The 19,374-nt window shown below is 47.9% G+C and overlaps 2 protein-coding genes across 3 annotated transcripts in view; both read right to left on the bottom strand.

Moving 5' to 3' along the window:
- The window catches only part of LOC143955422 (uncharacterized), a 178,942-nt gene that overhangs the window by 142,816 nt on the left and 16,752 nt on the right, over positions 1-19,374 (bottom strand). The window lies entirely within an intron of this gene.
- Positions 8,537-18,738, bottom strand: LOC143955625 (uncharacterized). Of its 2 annotated transcripts, XM_077465723.1 has the most exons (9): positions 18,439-18,737; positions 18,096-18,212; positions 17,546-17,680; positions 17,195-17,267; positions 16,846-17,078; positions 16,517-16,756; positions 16,247-16,435; positions 16,032-16,140; positions 8,537-12,240 (listed from the first exon to the last, which is right to left on the bottom strand). In XM_077465723.1, exons 2-9 carry the CDS (start codon positions 18,189-18,191, stop codon positions 11,135-11,137), a joined length of 2,181 nt encoding a protein of 726 aa, XP_077321849.1. In that variant the 5' UTR covers positions 18,192-18,212; positions 18,439-18,737; the 3' UTR covers positions 8,537-11,134. The 2 variants fall into 2 exon arrangements, with proteins under 2 accessions (XP_077321849.1, XP_077321850.1); XM_077465724.1 differs by lacking the exon at positions 18,096-18,212 and having other exon boundaries at positions 18,439-18,738.

Below are 19,374 nucleotides of genomic sequence, written 5' to 3'. Positions count from 1 at the left end.
ATGGATGGTGGATCTCCCACAATGGATGGTGGATCTCCCACAATGGATGGTGGACCTCCCACAATGGATGGTGGACCTCCCACAATGGATGGTGGACCTCCCACAATGGATGGTGGATCTCCCACAATGGATGGTGGATCTTTCACAAAGGATGGTGGATCTCCCACAATGGATGGTGGACCTCCCATAATGTATGGTGGACCTCCCATAATGTATGGTGGACCTCTCACAATGGATACGAAGACTGTAAAAGGGATAACACTAGTGCCAGGTACCCAGGGCAATAAGCCCGGAATCTGTTGGTGAGTGTCCCAGAGTTGCAACTGCCCACATTTTTTCTTTAATTTGTGCGAAGTCTTCTGTCCTTGCCTGCTGGCCCACCTGTGGGACCCGGAGCACTGAGTTGAGGGAAGTGGCTCTGATGATCCTCCATGGATTGGTGCTTCAGGTCTGACAAAAGTAAGTACACCCCTCACATTTGTGTAAATCTTTTCATGTGACACTTGTCTACAATATAAAGTAGTGAGTGTACAGCTTGTATAACAGTGTAAATTTCCTGTCCCCTCAAAATAATTCAACACACAGCCATTAATGTCTAAACCGCTGGCAACAAAAGTCAGTACACCCCTAAGTGAAAATCTCCAAATTGGGCCCGAAGTGTCAATATTTTGTATGGCCGCCATTATTATTTTCCAGCACTGCCTTCACCCTCTTGGGCATGGAGGTCACCAGAGCTTCACAGGTCACCACTGGAGTCCTCTTCCCCTCCCCCATGATGACATCACAGAGCTGGTGGATGTTGGAGACCTTCCCCTCCTCCACCTTCCGTCTGAGGATGTCCCACAGATGATCAATAGGGTTTAGGTCTGGAGACATGCTTGGCCAGTCCATCCCCTTTACCCTCAGCTTCTTTAGCAAGGCAGTGGTGGTGTTGGAGGTGTGTTTGGGGTGGTTATCATGTTGGAATACTGCCCTGCGGCCCAGTCTCTGAAGGGAGGGGATCATGCTCTGCTTCAGTATGTCACAGTACATGTTGGCATTCATGGTCCCCTCAATGATCTGTAGCCCCCCAGTGCCGGTGTCCTATCACATAGTGTCCCCCATCAGATAGTATACGCTGTGTACTGCGCATGCACAGTACACAGGACACACAGATTACGAAAATATCCGAAGATGAACGGCGCCTGCGCCGTGAGTCCAGGTTCTAGCCCCACCATCCAAGTGGATATAGAGTTAGAATAAAAAGAGCCAAGCGCAGCGAGGTCGTGCCCGAAGCGTGGCGAGTGAAGCGAGCCTGCGAGGGGCCCTCTTATATTTTCAGCCCTATGTCCACTTCGATGGTGAGGCTAGCACCTCGACTCACGGCACAGGCCCCGCTTCATCTTCTGAGATTTTCCGAATCTCCTTCTGCTCCGTATTGCACAAGCGCTGCGCCTGCGCAGTACGGGGCAGACACTCTGATGGACGGACAATATATGGCAGAACACCGGCAGCACTCATGCAGCCCCAGACCATGACACCCCCACCACCATGCCTGACTGTAGACAAGACACACTTGTCTTTGTCCTCCTCACCTGGTTGCCCCCACACACGCCTGACACCATCTGACACCAAATACCTTTATCTTGGTCTCATCAGAGCACAGGACGTGGTTCCAGTAATCCATCTCCTTAGTCTGCTTGTCTTCAGAAAACTGTTTGTGGTCTTTCTTGTGCATCATCTTTAGAAGAGGCTTCCTTCTGGGATGACAGCCATGCAGACCAATTTGATGCAGTGTGCGGCGTATGGTCTGAGCACTGACAGGCTAGCCAACCCCCACACCCCTACAACCTCTGCAGCAATACTGGCAGCACTCATACGTCTATTTCCCAAAGACAACCTCTGGATATGACGCTGATCACGTGACCTCAACTTCTTTGGTGGGCCATGGCGAGGCCTGTTCTGAGGGGAACCTGTCCTGTTATACCCCTGTATGGTCTTGGCCACCGTGCTGCAGCTCAGTTTCAGGGTCTTGGCAATCTTCTTATAGCCTAGGCCATCTTTATGTAGAGAAACAATTCTTATCTTCAGATCCTCAGAGAGTTCTTTGCCATGAGGCGCCATGTTGTACTTCCAGTGACCAGTATGAGAGAGTGAGAGCGATAACACCAAATTTAACACACCTGCTCCCCATTCACACCTGAGACCTTGTAACACTAACGAGTCACATGACACCGGGGGAGGGAAAATGGCTAATTGGGACCAATTTGGAGATTTTCCCTTAGGGGTGTACTGACTTTTGTTGCCGGTGGTTTAGACATTAATGGCTGTGTGTTGAGTTATTTTGAGGGGACAGGAAATTTACACTGTTATACAAGCTGTACACTCACTACTTTACATTGTAGACAAGTGTCATTTCTTCAGTGTTGTCACATGAAAAGAGAGAATGTGACTGATAAGTGCTGCCCATCAGTGCCGCCTATCAGTGCCCATAAGTACCACCTCATCAGTGCAGCCCATCAGTGCCCATAATGCCACCTCATCAGTGCCCATAAGTGCCACCTCATCAGTGATGCCCATCAGTTCTGCCTATCAGTGCCCATAAGTGCCACCTCATCAGTGCCACCTATCAGTGACCATAAGTGCCAACTCATCAGTACAGCCCATCAGTGCCAATAAGTGCCACCTCATCAGTGCCCATAAGTGCCACCTCATCAGTGCCCATAAGTGCCACCTCATCAGTGCCCATAAGTGCCACCTCATCAGTGCTGCCCATCAGTTCTGCCTATCAGTGCCCATAAGTGTCACCTCATCAGTGCCACCTATCAGTGACCATAAGTGCCAACTCATCAGTACAGCCCATCAGTGCCAATAAGTGCCACCTCATCAGTGCCCATAAGTGCCACCTCATCAGTGCCCATAAGTGCCACCTCATCAGTGCTGCCCATCAGTTCTGCCTATCAGTGCCCATAAGTGTCACCTCATCAGTGCCACCTATCAGTGACCATAAGTGCCAACTCATCAGTACAGCCCATAAGTGCCACCTATCAGTGCCACCTCATCAGTGCCCATAAGTGCCACCTATCAGTGCCCATAAGTGCCACCTATCAGTGCCCATAAGTGCCACCTCATCAGTGCCCATAAGTGCCGCCTATCAGTGCCCATAAGTGCCACCTCATCAGTGCAGCCCATCAGTGCCCATAATGCCACCTCATCAGTGCCCATAAGGTCCACCTCATCAGTGCCCATAAGTGCCACCTCATCAGTGCTGCCCATCAGTTCTGCCTATCAGTGCCCATAAGTGCCACCTCATCAGTGCCACCTATCAGTGACCATAAGTGCCAACTCATCAGTACAGCCCATCAGTGCCAATAAGTGCCACCTCATCAGTGCCCATAAGTGCCACCTCATCAGTGCCCATAAGTGCCACCTCATCAGTGCTGCCCATCAGTTCTGCCTATCAGTGCCCATAAGTGCCACCTCATCAGTGCCACCTATCAGTGACCATAAGTGCCAACTCATCAGTACAGCCCATAAGTGCCACCTCATCAGTGCCACCTCATCAGTGCCCATAAGTGCCACTTATCAGTGCCCATAAGTGCCACCTATCAGTGCCCATAAGTGCCACCTCATCAGTGCCCATAAGTGCCACCTCATCAGTGCCCATAAGTGCCGCCTATCAGTGCCCATAAGTGCCACCTCATCAGTGCAGCCCATCAGTGCCCATAATGCCACCTCATCAGTGCCCATAAGGTCCACCTATCAGTGCCCATAAGTGCCACCTCATCAGTGCCCATAAGTGCCGCCTATCAGTGCCCATAAGTGCCACCTCATCAGTGCCCATAAGTGCCGCCTATCAGTGCCCATAAGTGCCACCTCATCAGTGCAGCCCATCAGTGCCCATAATGCCACCTCATCAGTGCCCATAAGGTCCACCTATCAGTGCCCATAAGTGCCACCTCATCAGTGCCCATAAGTGCCGCCTATCAGTGCCCATAAGTGCCACCTCATCAGTGCCCATAAGTGCCGCCTATCAGTGCCCATAAGTGCCACGTCATCAATGCAGCCCATCAGTTCTGCCTATCAGTGCCCATAAGTGGCACCTCATCAGTGCCCATAAGTTCCGCCTATCAGTGCCCATAAGTGCCACCTCATCAGTGCCCATAAGTTCCGCCTATCAGTGCCCATAAGTGCCATCTCATCAATGCAGCCCATCAGTTCTGCCTATCAGTGCCCATAAGTGCCACCTCACCAGTGCCACCTATCAGTGACCATAAGTGCCAACTCATCAGTACAGCCCATCAGTGCCAATAAGTGCCACCTCATCAGTGCCCATAAGTGCCAACTCATTAGTGCTGCCCATCAGTTCTGCCTATCAGTGCCCATAAGTGCCACCTCATCAGTGCCCCCTATCAGTGACCATAAGTGCCAACTCATCAGTACAGCCCATAAGTGCCACCTATCAGTGCCCATAAGTGCCACCTATCAGTGCCCATAAGTGCCACCTCATCAGTGCCCATAAGTGCCACCTATCAGTGCCCATAAGTGCCACCTCATCAGTGCCCATAAGTGCCACTTATCAGTGCCCATAAGTGCCACCTATCAGTGCCCATAAGTGCCACCTATCAGTGCCCATAAGTGCCACATCATCAGTGCCCATAAGTGCCGCCTATCAGTGCCCATAAGTGCCACCTCATCAGTGCCCATAAGTGCCGCCTATCAGTGCCCATAAGTGCCACGTCATCAATGCAGCCCATCAGTTCTGCCTATCAGTGCCCATAAGTGCAAACCTCATCAGTGCCCATAAGTTCCGCCTATCAGTGCCCATAAGTGCCACGTCATCAATGCAGCCCATCAGTTCTGCCTATCAGTGCTCATAAGTGCCACCTCATCAGTGCCACCTATCAGTGACATAAGTGCCAACTCATCAGTACAGCCCATCAGTGCCAATAAGTGCCACCTCATCAGTGCCCATAAGTGCCACCTCATCGGTGCCCATAAGTGCCACCTCATCAGTGCTGCCCATCAGTTCTGCCTATCAGTGCCCATAAGTGCCACCTCATCAGTGCCACCTATCAGTGACCATAAGTGCCAACTCATCAGCACAGCCCATAAGTGCCACCTATCAGTGCCCATAAGTGCCACCTCATCAGTGCCCATAAGTGCCACTTATCAGTGCCCATAAGTGCCACCTATCAGTGCCCATAAGTGCCACCTCATCAGTGCCCATAAGTTCCGCCTATCAGTGCCCATAAGTGCCACCTCATCAGTGCCCATAAGTGCCGCCTATCAGTGCCCATAAGTGCCACCTCATCAGTGCCACCTATCAGTGACCATAAGTGCCAACTCATCAGTACAGCCCATAAGTGCCACCTATCAGTGCCCATAAGTGCCACCTATCAGTGCCCATAAGTGCCACCTATCAGTGCCCATAAGTGCCACCTCATCAGTGCCCATAAGTGCCACTTATCAGTGCCCATAAGTGCCACCTATCAGTGCCCATAAGTGCCACCTATCAGTGCCCATAAGTGCCACCTCATCAGTGCCCATAAGTGCCGCCTATCAGTGCCCATAAGTGTCACCTCATCAGTGCCCATAAGTGCCGCCTATCAGTGCCCATAAGTGCCACGTCATCAATGCAGCCCATCAGTTCTGCCTATCAGTGCCCATAAGTGCAAACCTCATCAGTGCCCATAAGTTCCGCCTATCAGTGCCCATAAGTGCCACGTCATCAATGCAGCCCATCAGTTCTGCCTATCAGTGCTCATAAGTGCCACCTCATCAGTGCCACCTATCAGTGACATAAGTGCCAACTCATCAGTACAGCCCATCAGTGCCAATAAGTGCCACCTCATCAGTGCCCATAAGTGCCACCTCATCAGTGCCCATAAGTGCCACCTCATCAGTGCTGCCCATCAGTTCTGCCTATCAGTGCCCATAAGTGCCACCTCATCAGTGCCACCTATCAGTGACCATAAGTGCCAACTCATCAGCACAGCCCATAAGTGCCACCTATCAGTGCCCATAAGTGCCACCTCATCAGTGCCCATAAGTGCCACTTATCAGTGCCCATAAGTGCCACCTATCAGTGCCCATAAGTGCCACCTCATCAGTGCCCATAAGTTCCGCCTATCAGTGCCCATAAGTGCCACCTCATCAGTGCCCATAAGTGCCGCCTATCAGTGCCCATAAGTGCCACCTCATCAGTGCCACCTATCAGTGACCATAAGTGCCAACTCATCAGCACAGCCCATAAGTGCCACCTATCAGTGCCCATAAGTGCCACCTCATCAGTGCCCATAAGTGCCACTTATCAGTGCCCATAAGTGCCATCTCATCAGTGCCCATAAGTGCCACCTATCAGTGCCCATAAGTGCCGCCTATCAGTGCCCATAAGTGCCACCTCATCAGTGCCCATAAGTGCCGCCTATCAGTGCCCATAAGTGCCACCTCATCAGTGCCCATAAGTTCCGCCTATCAGTGCCCATAAGTGCCACCTATCAGTGCCCATAAGTGCCACTTATCAGTGCCCATAAGTGCCATCTCATCAGTGCCCATAAGTGCCACCTATCAGTGCCCATAAGTGCCGCCTATCAGTGCCCATAAGTGCCACCTCATCAGTGCCCATAAGTGCCGCCTATCAGTGCCCATAAGTGCCATCTCATCAGTGCCCATAAGTGCCACCTCATCAGTGAAGGACAAAAATTACTTATTTACAAAATTTACTGACAGGAACAAAAAAAGATATATATATATTTTTTTCAATCTTTTTTTTGGAAAAAAAACCCCCCAGCAGTGATTACATAGCACCCAAACAAAGCTTCTATTTGTGTGAAGAAAATGATAAAAATGTCACATGATTACAGTGCAGCACGACCGCGTAATCGTCATTCAAAGTGTGACGGCGCTGAAAAATGGCCTGGGCAGGAAGGGGGTAAAAGTGCCCGGTATTGAGGTGGTTAAAAGGTCACGGCCTGAAGAGACTTCAAGGTGGCCGTCCATCTGGCCTGCCCAACGTGCAATTGGTTCGCAGGTGGGTCCACCACCACCATGCTTAAAGGGTAGCTGCCCACCTGCCCTGGATAACGTTTATTGCCCTGTAGTTAGTCCTGCTTGGTCAGTAGAAAGGTAAGTACTGTTTTAGTCCTGCTTGGTCAGTAGAAAGGTAAGTACTGTTTTAGTCCTGCTTAGTCAGTAGAAAGGTAAGTACTGTTTTAGTCCTGCTTGGTCAGTAGAAAGGTAAGTACTGTTTTAGTCCTGCTTAGTCAGTAGAAAGGTAAGTACTGTTTTAGTCCTGCTTAGTCAGTAGAAAGGTAAGTACTGTTTTAGTCCTGCTTAGTCAGTAGAAAGGTAAGTACTGTTTTAGTCCTGCTGAGTCAGTAGAAAGGTAAGTACTGTTTTAGTCCTGCTTGGTCAGTAGAAAGGTAAGTACTGTTTTAGTCCTGCTTGGTCAGTAGAAAGGTAAGTACTGTTTTAGTCCTGCTTGGTCAGTAGAAAGGTAAGTACTGTTTTAGTTCTGCTTAGTCAGTAGAAAGGTAAGTACTGTTTTAGTCCTGCTGAGTCAGTAGAAAGGTAAGTACTGTTTTAGTCCTGCTTAGTCAGTAGAAAGGTAAGTACTGTTTTAGTCCTGCTGAGTCAGTAGAAAGGTAAGTACTGTTTTAGTCCTGCTTAGTCAGTAGAAAGGTAAGTACTGTTTTAGTCCTGCTTGGTCAGTAGAAAGGTAAGTACTGTTTTAGTCCTGCTGAGTCAGTAGAAAGGTAAGTACTGTTTTAGTCCTGCTGAGTCAGTAGAAAGGTAAGTACTGTTTTAGTCCTGCTTAGTCAGTAGAAAGGTAAGTACTGTTTTAGTCCTGCTTAGTCAGTAGAAAGGTAAGTACTGTTTTAGTCCTGCTTGGTCAGTAGAAAGGTAAGTACTGTTTTAGTCCTGCTTGGTCAGTAGAAAGGTAAGTACTGTTTTAGTCCTGCTGAGTCAGTAGAAAGGTAAGTACTGTTTTAGTCCTGCTGAGTCAGTAGAAAGGTAAGTACTGTTTTAGTCCTGCTGAGTCAGTAGAAAGGTAAGTACTGTTTTAGTCCTGCTTGGTCAGTAGAAAGGTAAGTACTGTTTTAGTCCTGCTGAGTCAGTAGAAAGGTAAGTACTGTTTTAGTCCTGCTTGGTCAGTAGAAAGGTAAGTACTGTTTTAGTCCTGCTGAGTCAGTAGAAAGGTAAGTACTGTTTTAGTCCTGCTTGGTCAGTAGAAAGGTAAGTACTGTTTTAGTCCTGCTTGGTCAGTAGAAAGGTAAGTACTGTTTTAGTACTGCTTGGTCAGTAGAAAGGTAAGTACTGTTTTAGTCCTGCTTGGTCAGTAGAAAGGTAAGTACTGTTTTAGTCCTGCTTGGTCGATGACCGGTCCCGGCTTAAAGGCCCCAAAACCAGCCTGTAGGTGGGGCTAGAGAGACGTCCTCCCTCAGGTGTTGACATTACAGGACAAGTCACCAGTAGGTCGGCTCGGAGGGTCTGGAAAACCCACCGGTTTGGGGCTCGGCGCGTTTCGTATCTATTTACTCGACACAAATCCAACTTTTACATTTTTCTTCCTACAAAACGGGAACTTTATTGTATTTGATGCACTAACATTCATTTTATGGTCATTTTTCGCGGTGCAACATGAAAAAAAATGACATTTGGAAACGTTTCATCAGATCCCTTCCTATCAGAAAATATAAATACAATTCCTAACAAAAAAAAAAAAAATGCAGCTTGTAACATGTGTGGGAGACGTGGCTCCGGACATGAAGTGGTTAATCTACATTTGAATAAAGAGAATTTTGCTACAAAATATCCATGAGTCAATCAAAGTCTGAAGTCCTGATGGAGGAGGAGCTTTCGGCCCCACGAAACGCGTTGGGATGTTCAATGTGATGTTGCTGAAGAATCATTAAAGCATTCTGGACTCTCTAATCTTTTTGGCTTGGTGCTTCTGTTGGATTCTTGTAGTCCCCCCCATGATATCAGCGGAGGGATCCTGGGACCAGTAGTCCCCCCATAATAGTGGAGGGATCCTTGGACTAGTAGTCCCCCCATGATATCAGCAGAGGGATCCAGGGACTAGTAGTCCCCCATAATAGTGGAGGGATCCTGGGACTAGTAGCCCCACATATCATCAGCGGAGGGATCTTGGGACTAGTAGTCCCCCCATGATATCACTGAAGGGATCTTGGGACCAGTAGTCCCCCCCCATGATATCAGTGGAGGGATCCTGGGACTAGTAGTCCTCCAATGATATCAGTGGAGGGATCCTGGGACCAGTAGTCCCCCTATGATATCAGCAGATTGATCCTGGGACTAGTAGCCCCCACATGATATCAGTGGAGGGATCCTGGAACTAGTAGTCCCCCATAATAGTGGAGGGATCCTGGAACCAGTAGTCCCCCATAATAGTGGAGGGATCCTGGGGCTAGTAGTCCCCCCATGATATCACTGAAGGGATCTTGGGACCAGTAGTCCCCCCCATGATATCAGTGGAGGGATCCTGGGACTTGTAGTCCTCCAATGATATCAGTGGAGGGATCATGGGACCAGTAGTCCCACCATGATATCAGTGCAGGGATCCTGGGACTAGTAGTCCCCCCATGATATCAGTGGAGGGATCCTGGGACTAGTAGTACCCCCATGATATTAGCGGAGGGATCCTGGGACCAGTAGTCCCCCCATGATATCAGCGGAGGGATCCTGGGACCAGTAGTCCCCCCATGATATCAGTGGAGGGATCCTGGGACTAGCAGTCCCCCCCATGATATCAGTGGAGGGATCCTGGGACCAGTAGTCCCCCCCATGATATCAGTGGAGGGATCCTGGGACCAGTAGTCCCCCCCCCCATGATATCAGTGGAGGGATCCTGGGACCAGTAGTCCCCCTATGATATCAGTGGAGGGATCCTGGGACCAGTAGTCCCCCCATAATAGTGGAGGGATCCTTGGACTAGTAGTCCCCCCATGATATCAGCAGAGGGATCCAGGGACTAGTAGTCCCCCATAATAGTGGAGGGATCCTGGGACTAGTAGCCCCACATAACATCAGCGGAGGGATCTTGGGACCAGTAGTCCCCCCCCATGATATCAGTGAAGGGATCCTGGGACTAGTAGTCCTCCAATGATATCAGTGGAGGGATCCTGGGACCAGTAGTCCCCCCATGATATCAGCAGAGGGATCCTGGGACTAGTAGCCCCCACATGATATCAGTGGAGGGATCCTGGAACTAGTAGTCCCCCATAATAGTGGAGGGATCCTGGAACCAGTAGTCCCCCATAATAGTGGAGGGATCCTGGGGCTAGTAGTCCCCCCATGATATCACTGAAGGGATCCTGGGACTAGTAGTCCCCCCATGATATCAGTGGAGGGATCCTGGGACTAGTAGTCCCCCCATGATATTAGCGGAGGGATCCTGGGACCAGTAGTCCCCCCATGATATCAGCGGAGGGATCCTGGGACCAGTAGTCCCCCCATGATATCAGTGGAGGGATCCTGGGACTAGTAGTCCCCCCCATGATATCAGTGGAGGGATCCTGGAACCAGTAGTCCCCCCCATGATATCAGTGGAGGGATCCTGGGACCAGTAGTCCCCCCCATGATATCAGTGGAGGGATCCTGGGACCAGTAGTCCCCCCATGATATCAGCGGAGGGATCCTGGGACCAGTAGTCCCCCCATGATATCAGTGGAGGGATCCTGGGACTAGTAGTCCCCCCCATGATATCAGTGGAGGGATCCTGGGACCAATAGTCCCCCCATGATATCAGTGGAGGGATCCTGGGACCAGTAGTCCCCCCCATGATATCAGTGGAGGGATCCTGGGACCAGTAGTCCCCCCATGATATCAGTGGAGGGATCCTGGGACTAGTAGTCCCCCCCATGATATCAGTGGAGGGATGCTTGGTGTGGACTTCTGCTAAGGGTCTTTTCCTGAGGACCCATTGGTGGGAACCCCTTATCTTATGGGAGGAGTCTAGCTGGAGCCAATGAGCTCATAGAATTCGAGTCCCAGAAGTTCTCTCTGAAGGAAACCTTTACGGTGTGGAGAGCATGGAAGAGGTTGTCCACCTGGGTGGTTTCTAAGGTGAAGTATCTTCACTGTCTCTTGTGAATTCTCATTGATCGATGAATCATTTCCCGCACTTTGGTCAGGAAAGGGACCGCTGACCCGCGTGACTTTTTTTCCGCTGCCTTCGGAGGCGCCCTTTATCAGCATTCGATTTGTTTGAAGCGGGACGCTCCCCGGCGTGCCTGATCTGGTGTTTATCAAGGGCAGATTGCAGAGGGAAACTCTTCCCGCACACTTTGCACGGGAACGGGCATACTCCGGTGTGCCGTCTCATGTGTTCCAGGAGGTGCGAATTCTGTTGGTAGCCTTTCCCGCACTCCGAACAGGTGTAAGGTCGCTCGCCCGTGTGGGTTCTCTGGTGTCTGCGAAATTTTTCCTTGTGAGAGAATCCTTTCCCGCACTCCGAGCATGAAAAGCGATGTTGGCCCGTGTGACCGTTCAGGTGTATACCGAGTTCACTTTTCCGGCCGTAGCATTTCCCGCACACCGGACAGGAGAACGGCTTATCTCCAGTGTGCATTTTCATGTGACTGGTTAAGCTCCCTTGTCGCGAGAAACACTTCCCGCACTCCGGGCATAAAAACGGCATCTCACCGGTGTGACTTCTCTGGTGTATGGTAAGTTCTGATTTACTTACACACAGTTTTCCACATTCCGAGCACGACAACATCTTACTGGCTTGGGCTCTCTGATGTATGGGAAGTTCAGACGTATAATCAAGAGAGTTCCCGCACTCGGAAAACGACATGGAACTCTTCTCTATGTGAACCTTCTGATGGCTCCAAAGATTGCTTTTCTGAGTGAAGCTTTTCCCGCAGTCTAGACAAGAAAACGGCTTCTCACCGGTGTGGATCCTCAGGTGTCTGATGAGTGAATCTTTCCACACGAAACATTTCCCGCACTCCGTACAAATATGCAGCTTTTCCCCCGTGTGGATCCTCAGGTGTGCCTTGAGCCTGTCCTTCTGCCTAAAACGTTTCCCGCACTCTTCACATGGAAAAGTCTCACCGGTGTGAACCCTCATGTGTCGTTCCAGGCTGGTTTTCCATTTAAAACTTTGACCGCATTCCGAGCACAAGAAAGGTTTTTCGTTCTGAGAATCGGCTGCAATTCCGTTTTCTTCTCCGTCATAATCTGCAGAGGACATCCGAGATCCTTCCGAGGAATTCCCGACATCACATCCATCTGAGAAGGAGAAACTTCATCAACCAACGCATTTCAACTCTTCGTATTCTACAGGCAGACATTGTGTATGGAGGAGATCAAAGACCCGAGGAATGGAGGAGATCAAAGACCCGAGGAATGGAGGAGAACAAAGACCCGAGGAATGGAGGAGATCAAAGACCCGAGGAATGGAGGAGATCAAAGACCCGAGGAATGGAGGAGATCAAAGACCCGAGGAATGGAGGAGAACAAAGACCCGAGGAATGGAGGAGATCAAAGACCCGAGGAATGGAGGAGAACAAAGACCCGAGGAATGGAGGAGATCAAAGACCCGAGGAATGGAGGAGAACAAAGACCCGAGGAATGGAGATGGACCTTTCATATGGTGTCCAGTATCTCCTCCTCTTTTGTTGGGAACATGACGTTATATTGAGGAATGGAGATGGACCTTTCATATGGTGTCCAGTATCTCCTCCTCATTTGTTGGGAACATGACGTTATATTGAGGAATGGAGATGGACCTTTCATATGGTGTCCAGTATCTCCTCCTCATTTGTTGGGAACATGACGTTATATTGAGGAATGGAGATGGACCTTTCATATGGTGTCCAGTATCTCCTCCTCATTTGTTGGGAACATGACGTTATATTGAGGAATGGAGATGGACCTTTCATATGGTGTCCAGTATCTCCTCCTCATTTGTTGGGAACATGACGTTATATTGGAGGAATGGAGATGGACCTTTCATATGGTGTCCAGTATCTCCTCCTCATTTGTTGGGAACATGACGTTATATTGAGAATTGGAGATGGACCTTTCATATGGTGCCCAGTATCTCCTCCTCATTTGTTGGGAACATGACGTTATATTGATGAATGGAGATGGACCTTTCATATGGTGTCCAGTATCTCCTCCTCATTTGTTGGGAACATGACGTTATATTGAGGAATGGAGATGGACCTTTCATATGGTGTCCAGTATCTCCTCCTCATTTGTTGGGAACATGACGTTATATTGAGGAATGGAGATGGACCTTTCATATGGTGTCCAGTATCTCCTCCTCATTTGTTGGGAACATGACGTTATATTGAGAATTGGAGATGGACCTTTCATATGGTGCCCAGTATCTCCTCCTCATTTGTTGGGAACATGACGTTATATTGATGAATGGAGATGGACCTTTCATATGGTGTCCAGTATCTCCTCCTCATTTGTTGGGAACATGACGTTATATTGAGGAATGGAGATGGACCTTTCATATGATGTCCAGTATCTCCTCCTCATTTGTTGGGAACATGACGTTATATTGAGGAATGGAGATGGACCTTTCATATGGTGTCCAGTATCTCCTCCTCATTTGTTGGGAACATGACGTTATATTGAGGAATGGAGATGGACCTTTCATATGGTGTCCAGTATCTCCTCCTCATTTGTTGGGAACATGACGTTATATTGAGGAATGGAGATGGACCTTTCATATGATGTCCAGTATCTCCTCCTCATTTGTTGGGAACATGACGTTATATTGGAGGAATGGAGATGGACCTTTCATATGGTGTCCAGTATCTCCTCCTCATTTGTTGGGAACATGACGTTATATTGAGAATTGGAGATGGACCTTTCATATGGTGCCCAGTATCTCCTCCTCATTTGTTGGGAACATGACGTTATATTGATGAATGGAGATGGACCTTTCATATGGTGTCCAGTATCTCCTCCTCATTTGTTGGGAACATGACGTTATATTGAGGAATGGAGATGGACCTTTCATATGGTGTCCAGTATCTCCTCCTCATTTGTTGGGAACATGACGTTATATTGGAGGAATGGAGATGGACCTTTCATATGGTGTCCAGTATCTCCTCCTCATTTGTTGGGAACATGACGTTATATTGAGAATTGGAGATGGACCTTTCATATGGTGCCCAGTATCTCCTCCTCATTTGTTGGGAACATGACGTTATATTGATGAATGGAGATGGACCTTTCATATGGTGTCCAGTATCTCCTCCTCATTTGTTGGGAACATGACGTTATATTGAGGAATGGAGATGGACCTTTCATATGGTGTCCAGTATCTCCTCCTCATTTGTTGGGAACATGACGTTATATTGAGGAATGGAGATGGACCTTTCATATGATGTCCAGTATCTCCTCCTCATTTGTTGGGAACATGACGTTATATTGAGGAATGGAGATGGACCTTTCATATGGTGTCCAGTATCTCCTCCTCATTTGTTGGGAACATGACGTTATATTGAGGAATGGAGATGGACCTTTCATATGGTGTCCAGTATCTCCTCCTCATTTGTTGGGAACATGACGTTATATTGGGGAATGGAGATGGACCTTTCATATGATGTCCAGTATCTCCTCCTCATTTGTTGGGAACATGAGGTTATATTGAGGAATGGAGATGGACCTTTCATATGGTGTCCAGTATCTCCTCCTCATTTGTTGGGAACATGACGTTATATTAGAGGAATGGAGATGGACCTTTCATATGGTGTCCAGTATCTCCTCCTCATTTGTTGGGAACATGACGTTATATTGAGGAATGGAGATGGACCTTTCATATGGTGTCCAGTATCTCCTCCTCATTTGTTGGGAACATGACGTTATATTAGAGGAATGGAGATGGACCTTTCATATGGTGTCCAGTATCTCCTCCTCATTTGTTGGGAACATGACGTTATATTGAGGAATGGAGATGGACCTTTCATATGGTGTCCAGTATCTCCTCCTCATTTGTTGGGAACATGATGTTATATTGAGGAATGGAGATGGACCTTTCATATGGTGTCCAGTATCTCCTCCTCATTTGTAGGGAACATGACGTTATATTGAGGAATGGAGATGGACCTTCCATGTGGAGCCCAGGATCTCCTCCTCATTCATTGGGAACATGACGTTATATTGAGGAATGGAGATGGACCTTTCATATGGTGTCCAGTATCTCCTCCTCATTTGTTGGGAACATGACGTTATATTGGAGGAATGGAGATGGACCTTTCATATGGTGTCCAGTATCTCCTCCTCATTTGTTGGGAACATGACGTTATATTGAGGAATGGAGATGGACCTTTCATATGGTGTCCAGTATCTCCTCCTCATTTGTGTTCTACAGGCAGTCATTGTGTATGGAGGAGATCAAAGACCCAAGGAATGGAGATGGACCTTCCATGTGGAGCCCAGGATCTCCTCCTCATTCATTGGGAACATGACGTTATATTGAGGAATGGAGATGGACCTTTCATATGGTGTCCAGTATCTCCTCCTCATTTGTTGGGAACATGACGTTATATTGAGGAATGGAGATGGACCTTTCATATGGTGTCCAGTATCTCCTCCTCATTTGTTGGGAACATGACGTTATATTGAGGAATGGAGATGGACCTTTCATATGGTGTCCAGTATCTCCTCCTCATTTGTTGGGAACATGATGTTATATTGGAGGAATGGAGATGAACCTTTCATATGATGTCCAGTATCTCCTCCTCATTTGTTGGGAACATGACGTTATATTGAGGAATGGAGATGGACCTTTCATATGGTGTCCAGTATCTCCTCCTCATTTGTTGGGAACATGACGTTATATTGAGGAATGGAGATGGACCTTTCATATGGTGTCCAGTATCTCCTCCTCATTTAATTCATAATCTAGTCTCCTCTTACCCGGTGATGTGAGGGGCGGCTGATTGTCCATCATGACGTCCTTGTAGAGATCCTTGTGTCCTTCTAAATACTCCCACTCCTCCATGGAGAAATAGACAGTGACATCCTGACACCTATTACTGTTCAGTGGTTCTTACCTGCTCTAACCTCTGGTAGAGTTTCCTCCTCTTTATAAGACGGGTTGTTCAGTGACGACTTCTGATTTTTCCCCCCGTTTGCTTCTATTTTAGAAATATGGTCTTCATCCTGAAAAACATCAAACACAAAAATGCAAATGTATTTACAATCTGGACGATATACAGTAATGACATGGTTTTTCATTTATGGTTTACGATTTGTCGAGTCGATATACCTCAGAATCCTGATCTTCCTGTGTGGAATCCCAGGAATACAGAGGATGAGGACATCTCTCTGGTGGGCTCCTGGTATTAAGTGGCTCCATCATATCCTCGTGTCCACCCAAAAACTCCTCCATCACTCCATACTCCTCATCATACTCTTCTTTAATAACAATATTATAGTTCTCATTCTCGTTTTCACCCTGAATGTATGATAAAACATTAATTGTAATAAACATGCTTGTGTATAAATCATAACTACCAATAAATGGTCAATCATCTACCTGATGATGGTGGGGGATGGTGTGATCTTCCTGTGTGGAATCCCGGGAATACAGAGGACGGGGACATCTCTCTGGTGGGTTCCTATTGATGGATGTCTCAACCATGGTGTCCTGGTACAGATCTTTGTGTCCTTTTGGAATCTCTGACTCCTCCATCACCTCATCATCATCATCCTCATCTTTTATCTCATCTTCTTCTTCTTCTTTAACCTCACCTTTAGGATCTCTCAGGTTTCCACTCTGAATATAGAATAAAAATGACATCAATGGTAACAATGCAGATAATGTACAGATCCTAATGATACTATCAGTGATTGTTCCTCATCTACCTGATGATGGTGGGGGATGGTGTGACCTTCCTGTGTGGATTTCTGGGAATACAGAGGACGGGGACATCTCTCTGGTGGGTTCCTGGTATTAGGTGGCTCCATTATATTCTTGTGCCCTTCAGAAAGATCCTTCATCAGTCCATACTCCTCATCATCCTCTTTATACTCTTCTTTAACCACAATATTATCATCTCCGTGACATCTCTCTGGTGGGTTCCCATTACTGGATCCATCTGTAGGAAACACACACACTGACTGAATACATTGTTTCTATGTGTTTATCAGATGATGGGGGATCTAGGTGGAGCCTCCGTACTGCTCTCTCCTTTACAATAAAGTCTCCTCTTACCCGGTGATGTGAGGGGCGGCTGATTGTCCATCATGACGTCCTTGTAGAGATCCTTGTGTCCTCCTAAATACTCCTATGTAAAATAAATAGACAGTGACATCCTGACACCTTATAGCAGTGATGGCGAACCTCGGCACCCCAGATGTTTTGGAACTACATTTCCCATGATGCTCCACTACACTGCAGAGTGCATGAGCATCATGGGAAATGTAGTTTCAAAACATCTGGAGTGCCAAGGTTCGCTATCACTGCCTTATAGGAACCTGACACACACAATGATACAGTCACCATCCAGACACATCCCTTGTCTGTTACTGGATATTGTCCCAGAATTCCCAGAATCCTCCTCACCTCTCCTGTCAGCAGCTCCATCATCTTCTTGGTGACTTCTAGAATCTTCTTCTCATTTTTTTTACAAGGTGTCAGGAAGGGAGGTGACGGCACTGTGATGGTTACCTGACCACCAAACTCCACAGAAGGAAATCTCTGTATTGGAGAACCAATAGGAACATCATGTTAGAATCCCAGAATCCTCCTCACCTCTCCGGTCAGGTCTGTGTTTTATTAATAGAGATAAGAGTGATGTCATGTGACCTCCCAGAATCCTCCTCACCTCTCCGGTCAGGTCTGTGTTTTATTACTAGAGATAAGAGTGATGTCATGTGACCTCCCAGAATCCTCCTCACCTCTCCGGTCAGGTCTGTGTTTTATTACTAGAGATAAGAGTGATGTCATGTGACCTCCCAGAATCCTCCTCACCTCTCCGGTCAGGTCTATGTTTTATTAATAGAGATAAGAGTGATGTCATGTGACCTCCCAGAATCCTCCTCACCTCTCCGGTCAGGTCTGTTTTATTAATAGAGATAAGAGTGGTCATGTGACCTCCCAAAATCCCCCTCACCTCTCCGGTCAGCAGGTAGATGATCTCCAGGGTGAGGTTTAGTATCTTCTCAGTCATGTGACTCCGGTCCTCCTCCATCCTCATTCGTGCCGTCATTTGTTCTATACAGGTTTCTGCCTAGACAGGTACAGATGATAATTAATAATGAAGATATATATATATATATATATATATATATACTGCCCCTGAGGGGGTTAATCTAGGTTCCCACACTATATATGTGCGTATCATCATCTGCTGGAGATAAAAGACGTCACAGTGACTATGGAGGAAGAGGACGGAACATGACGGGGGGGGGGGGGGGGGGGTTACTGGGTGTAAATAGAAAATAAGATCTTATTACCTCCTCTGCTACCTCTTCCAGCGACGTCTCCTCTCTACTTCCTCCCGACTCACCTCTCACCCGGGATTTTCATATTTATACCTGACATCACTTCCTGTCTGTACCTGACATCACTTCCTGTTTACTATAGAGACTTCCTGTCTGGGTTGAAGTGAAATCACCACCTTATGGAGCTCAGAGGAACTGCAGCCCTTAGAAATGTCAATGGTAAGGAGAAATGGAGCTTCGTTTGAGCTCATTCACAGCACTGCAGTGGGTTGAATGAACACGTTAATGTGTGCTGCGTTAAAGGGGTGTTCCGGGCTTTTTTTTTCTTTTTTAAAAGTCAGCAGCTACAAACACTGTAGCTGCTGACTTTTAATAAAGACACTTACCTGTCCAGCGAGCCTGCGATGTTGGCCACCCCGAGGCCGATCCGTCCATCGGATCGGCTGCTGCCATCCTAACTTTACATCGGGGTCCCCATCAAAGCCCCTTTTTACGAGATTCCCCATCAGATCCCCCTTTACATCAGGATCCCCTTCAGATCCCCCTTAACATCAGGGTCCCCATGAGAGTCCTGCCTTACTTTGGTGTCACCATCAAAGTCCATTCTTATATGAGATTTTGCATCAGATTCTTTCTTACATGAGAGTCCATATCGCAATCCTCTCTCACATTGGGGTTCCCGTGAGCCCACCTTCACCTCACCATCTTTCCGCGAAGCTGAGGGCCTGAAGAGCCCAGGCTGTAGCAGCAGATGGAGGGAAAGCAGGTGTGGGTATAGGAAGGGCTGTCCTCCTGTAAATGCTGGGGCAAGCATGTGATTGGTTGGTCAGGGTGCCAAGGGCCCCAGCAACCAAAGATGGTACAATGGCCAGCCAGGGGAACCTTCACTGGAGGAATTGTGTATGTTGGAGTGAAACAGAGACCAGAAGCTGACCTGAAGAGCCATGT

The sequence above is a fragment of the Lithobates pipiens genome, unplaced genomic scaffold (genome assembly GCF_037356315.1).
Source record: "Lithobates pipiens isolate NorthernLeopardFrog02 unplaced genomic scaffold, aLitPip1_a1.2 Scaffold_35, whole genome shotgun sequence".
Taxonomy (NCBI): domain Eukaryota; kingdom Metazoa; phylum Chordata; class Amphibia; order Anura; family Ranidae; genus Lithobates; species Lithobates pipiens.
This window is presented reverse-complemented; position numbering and strand designations above follow the sequence as displayed.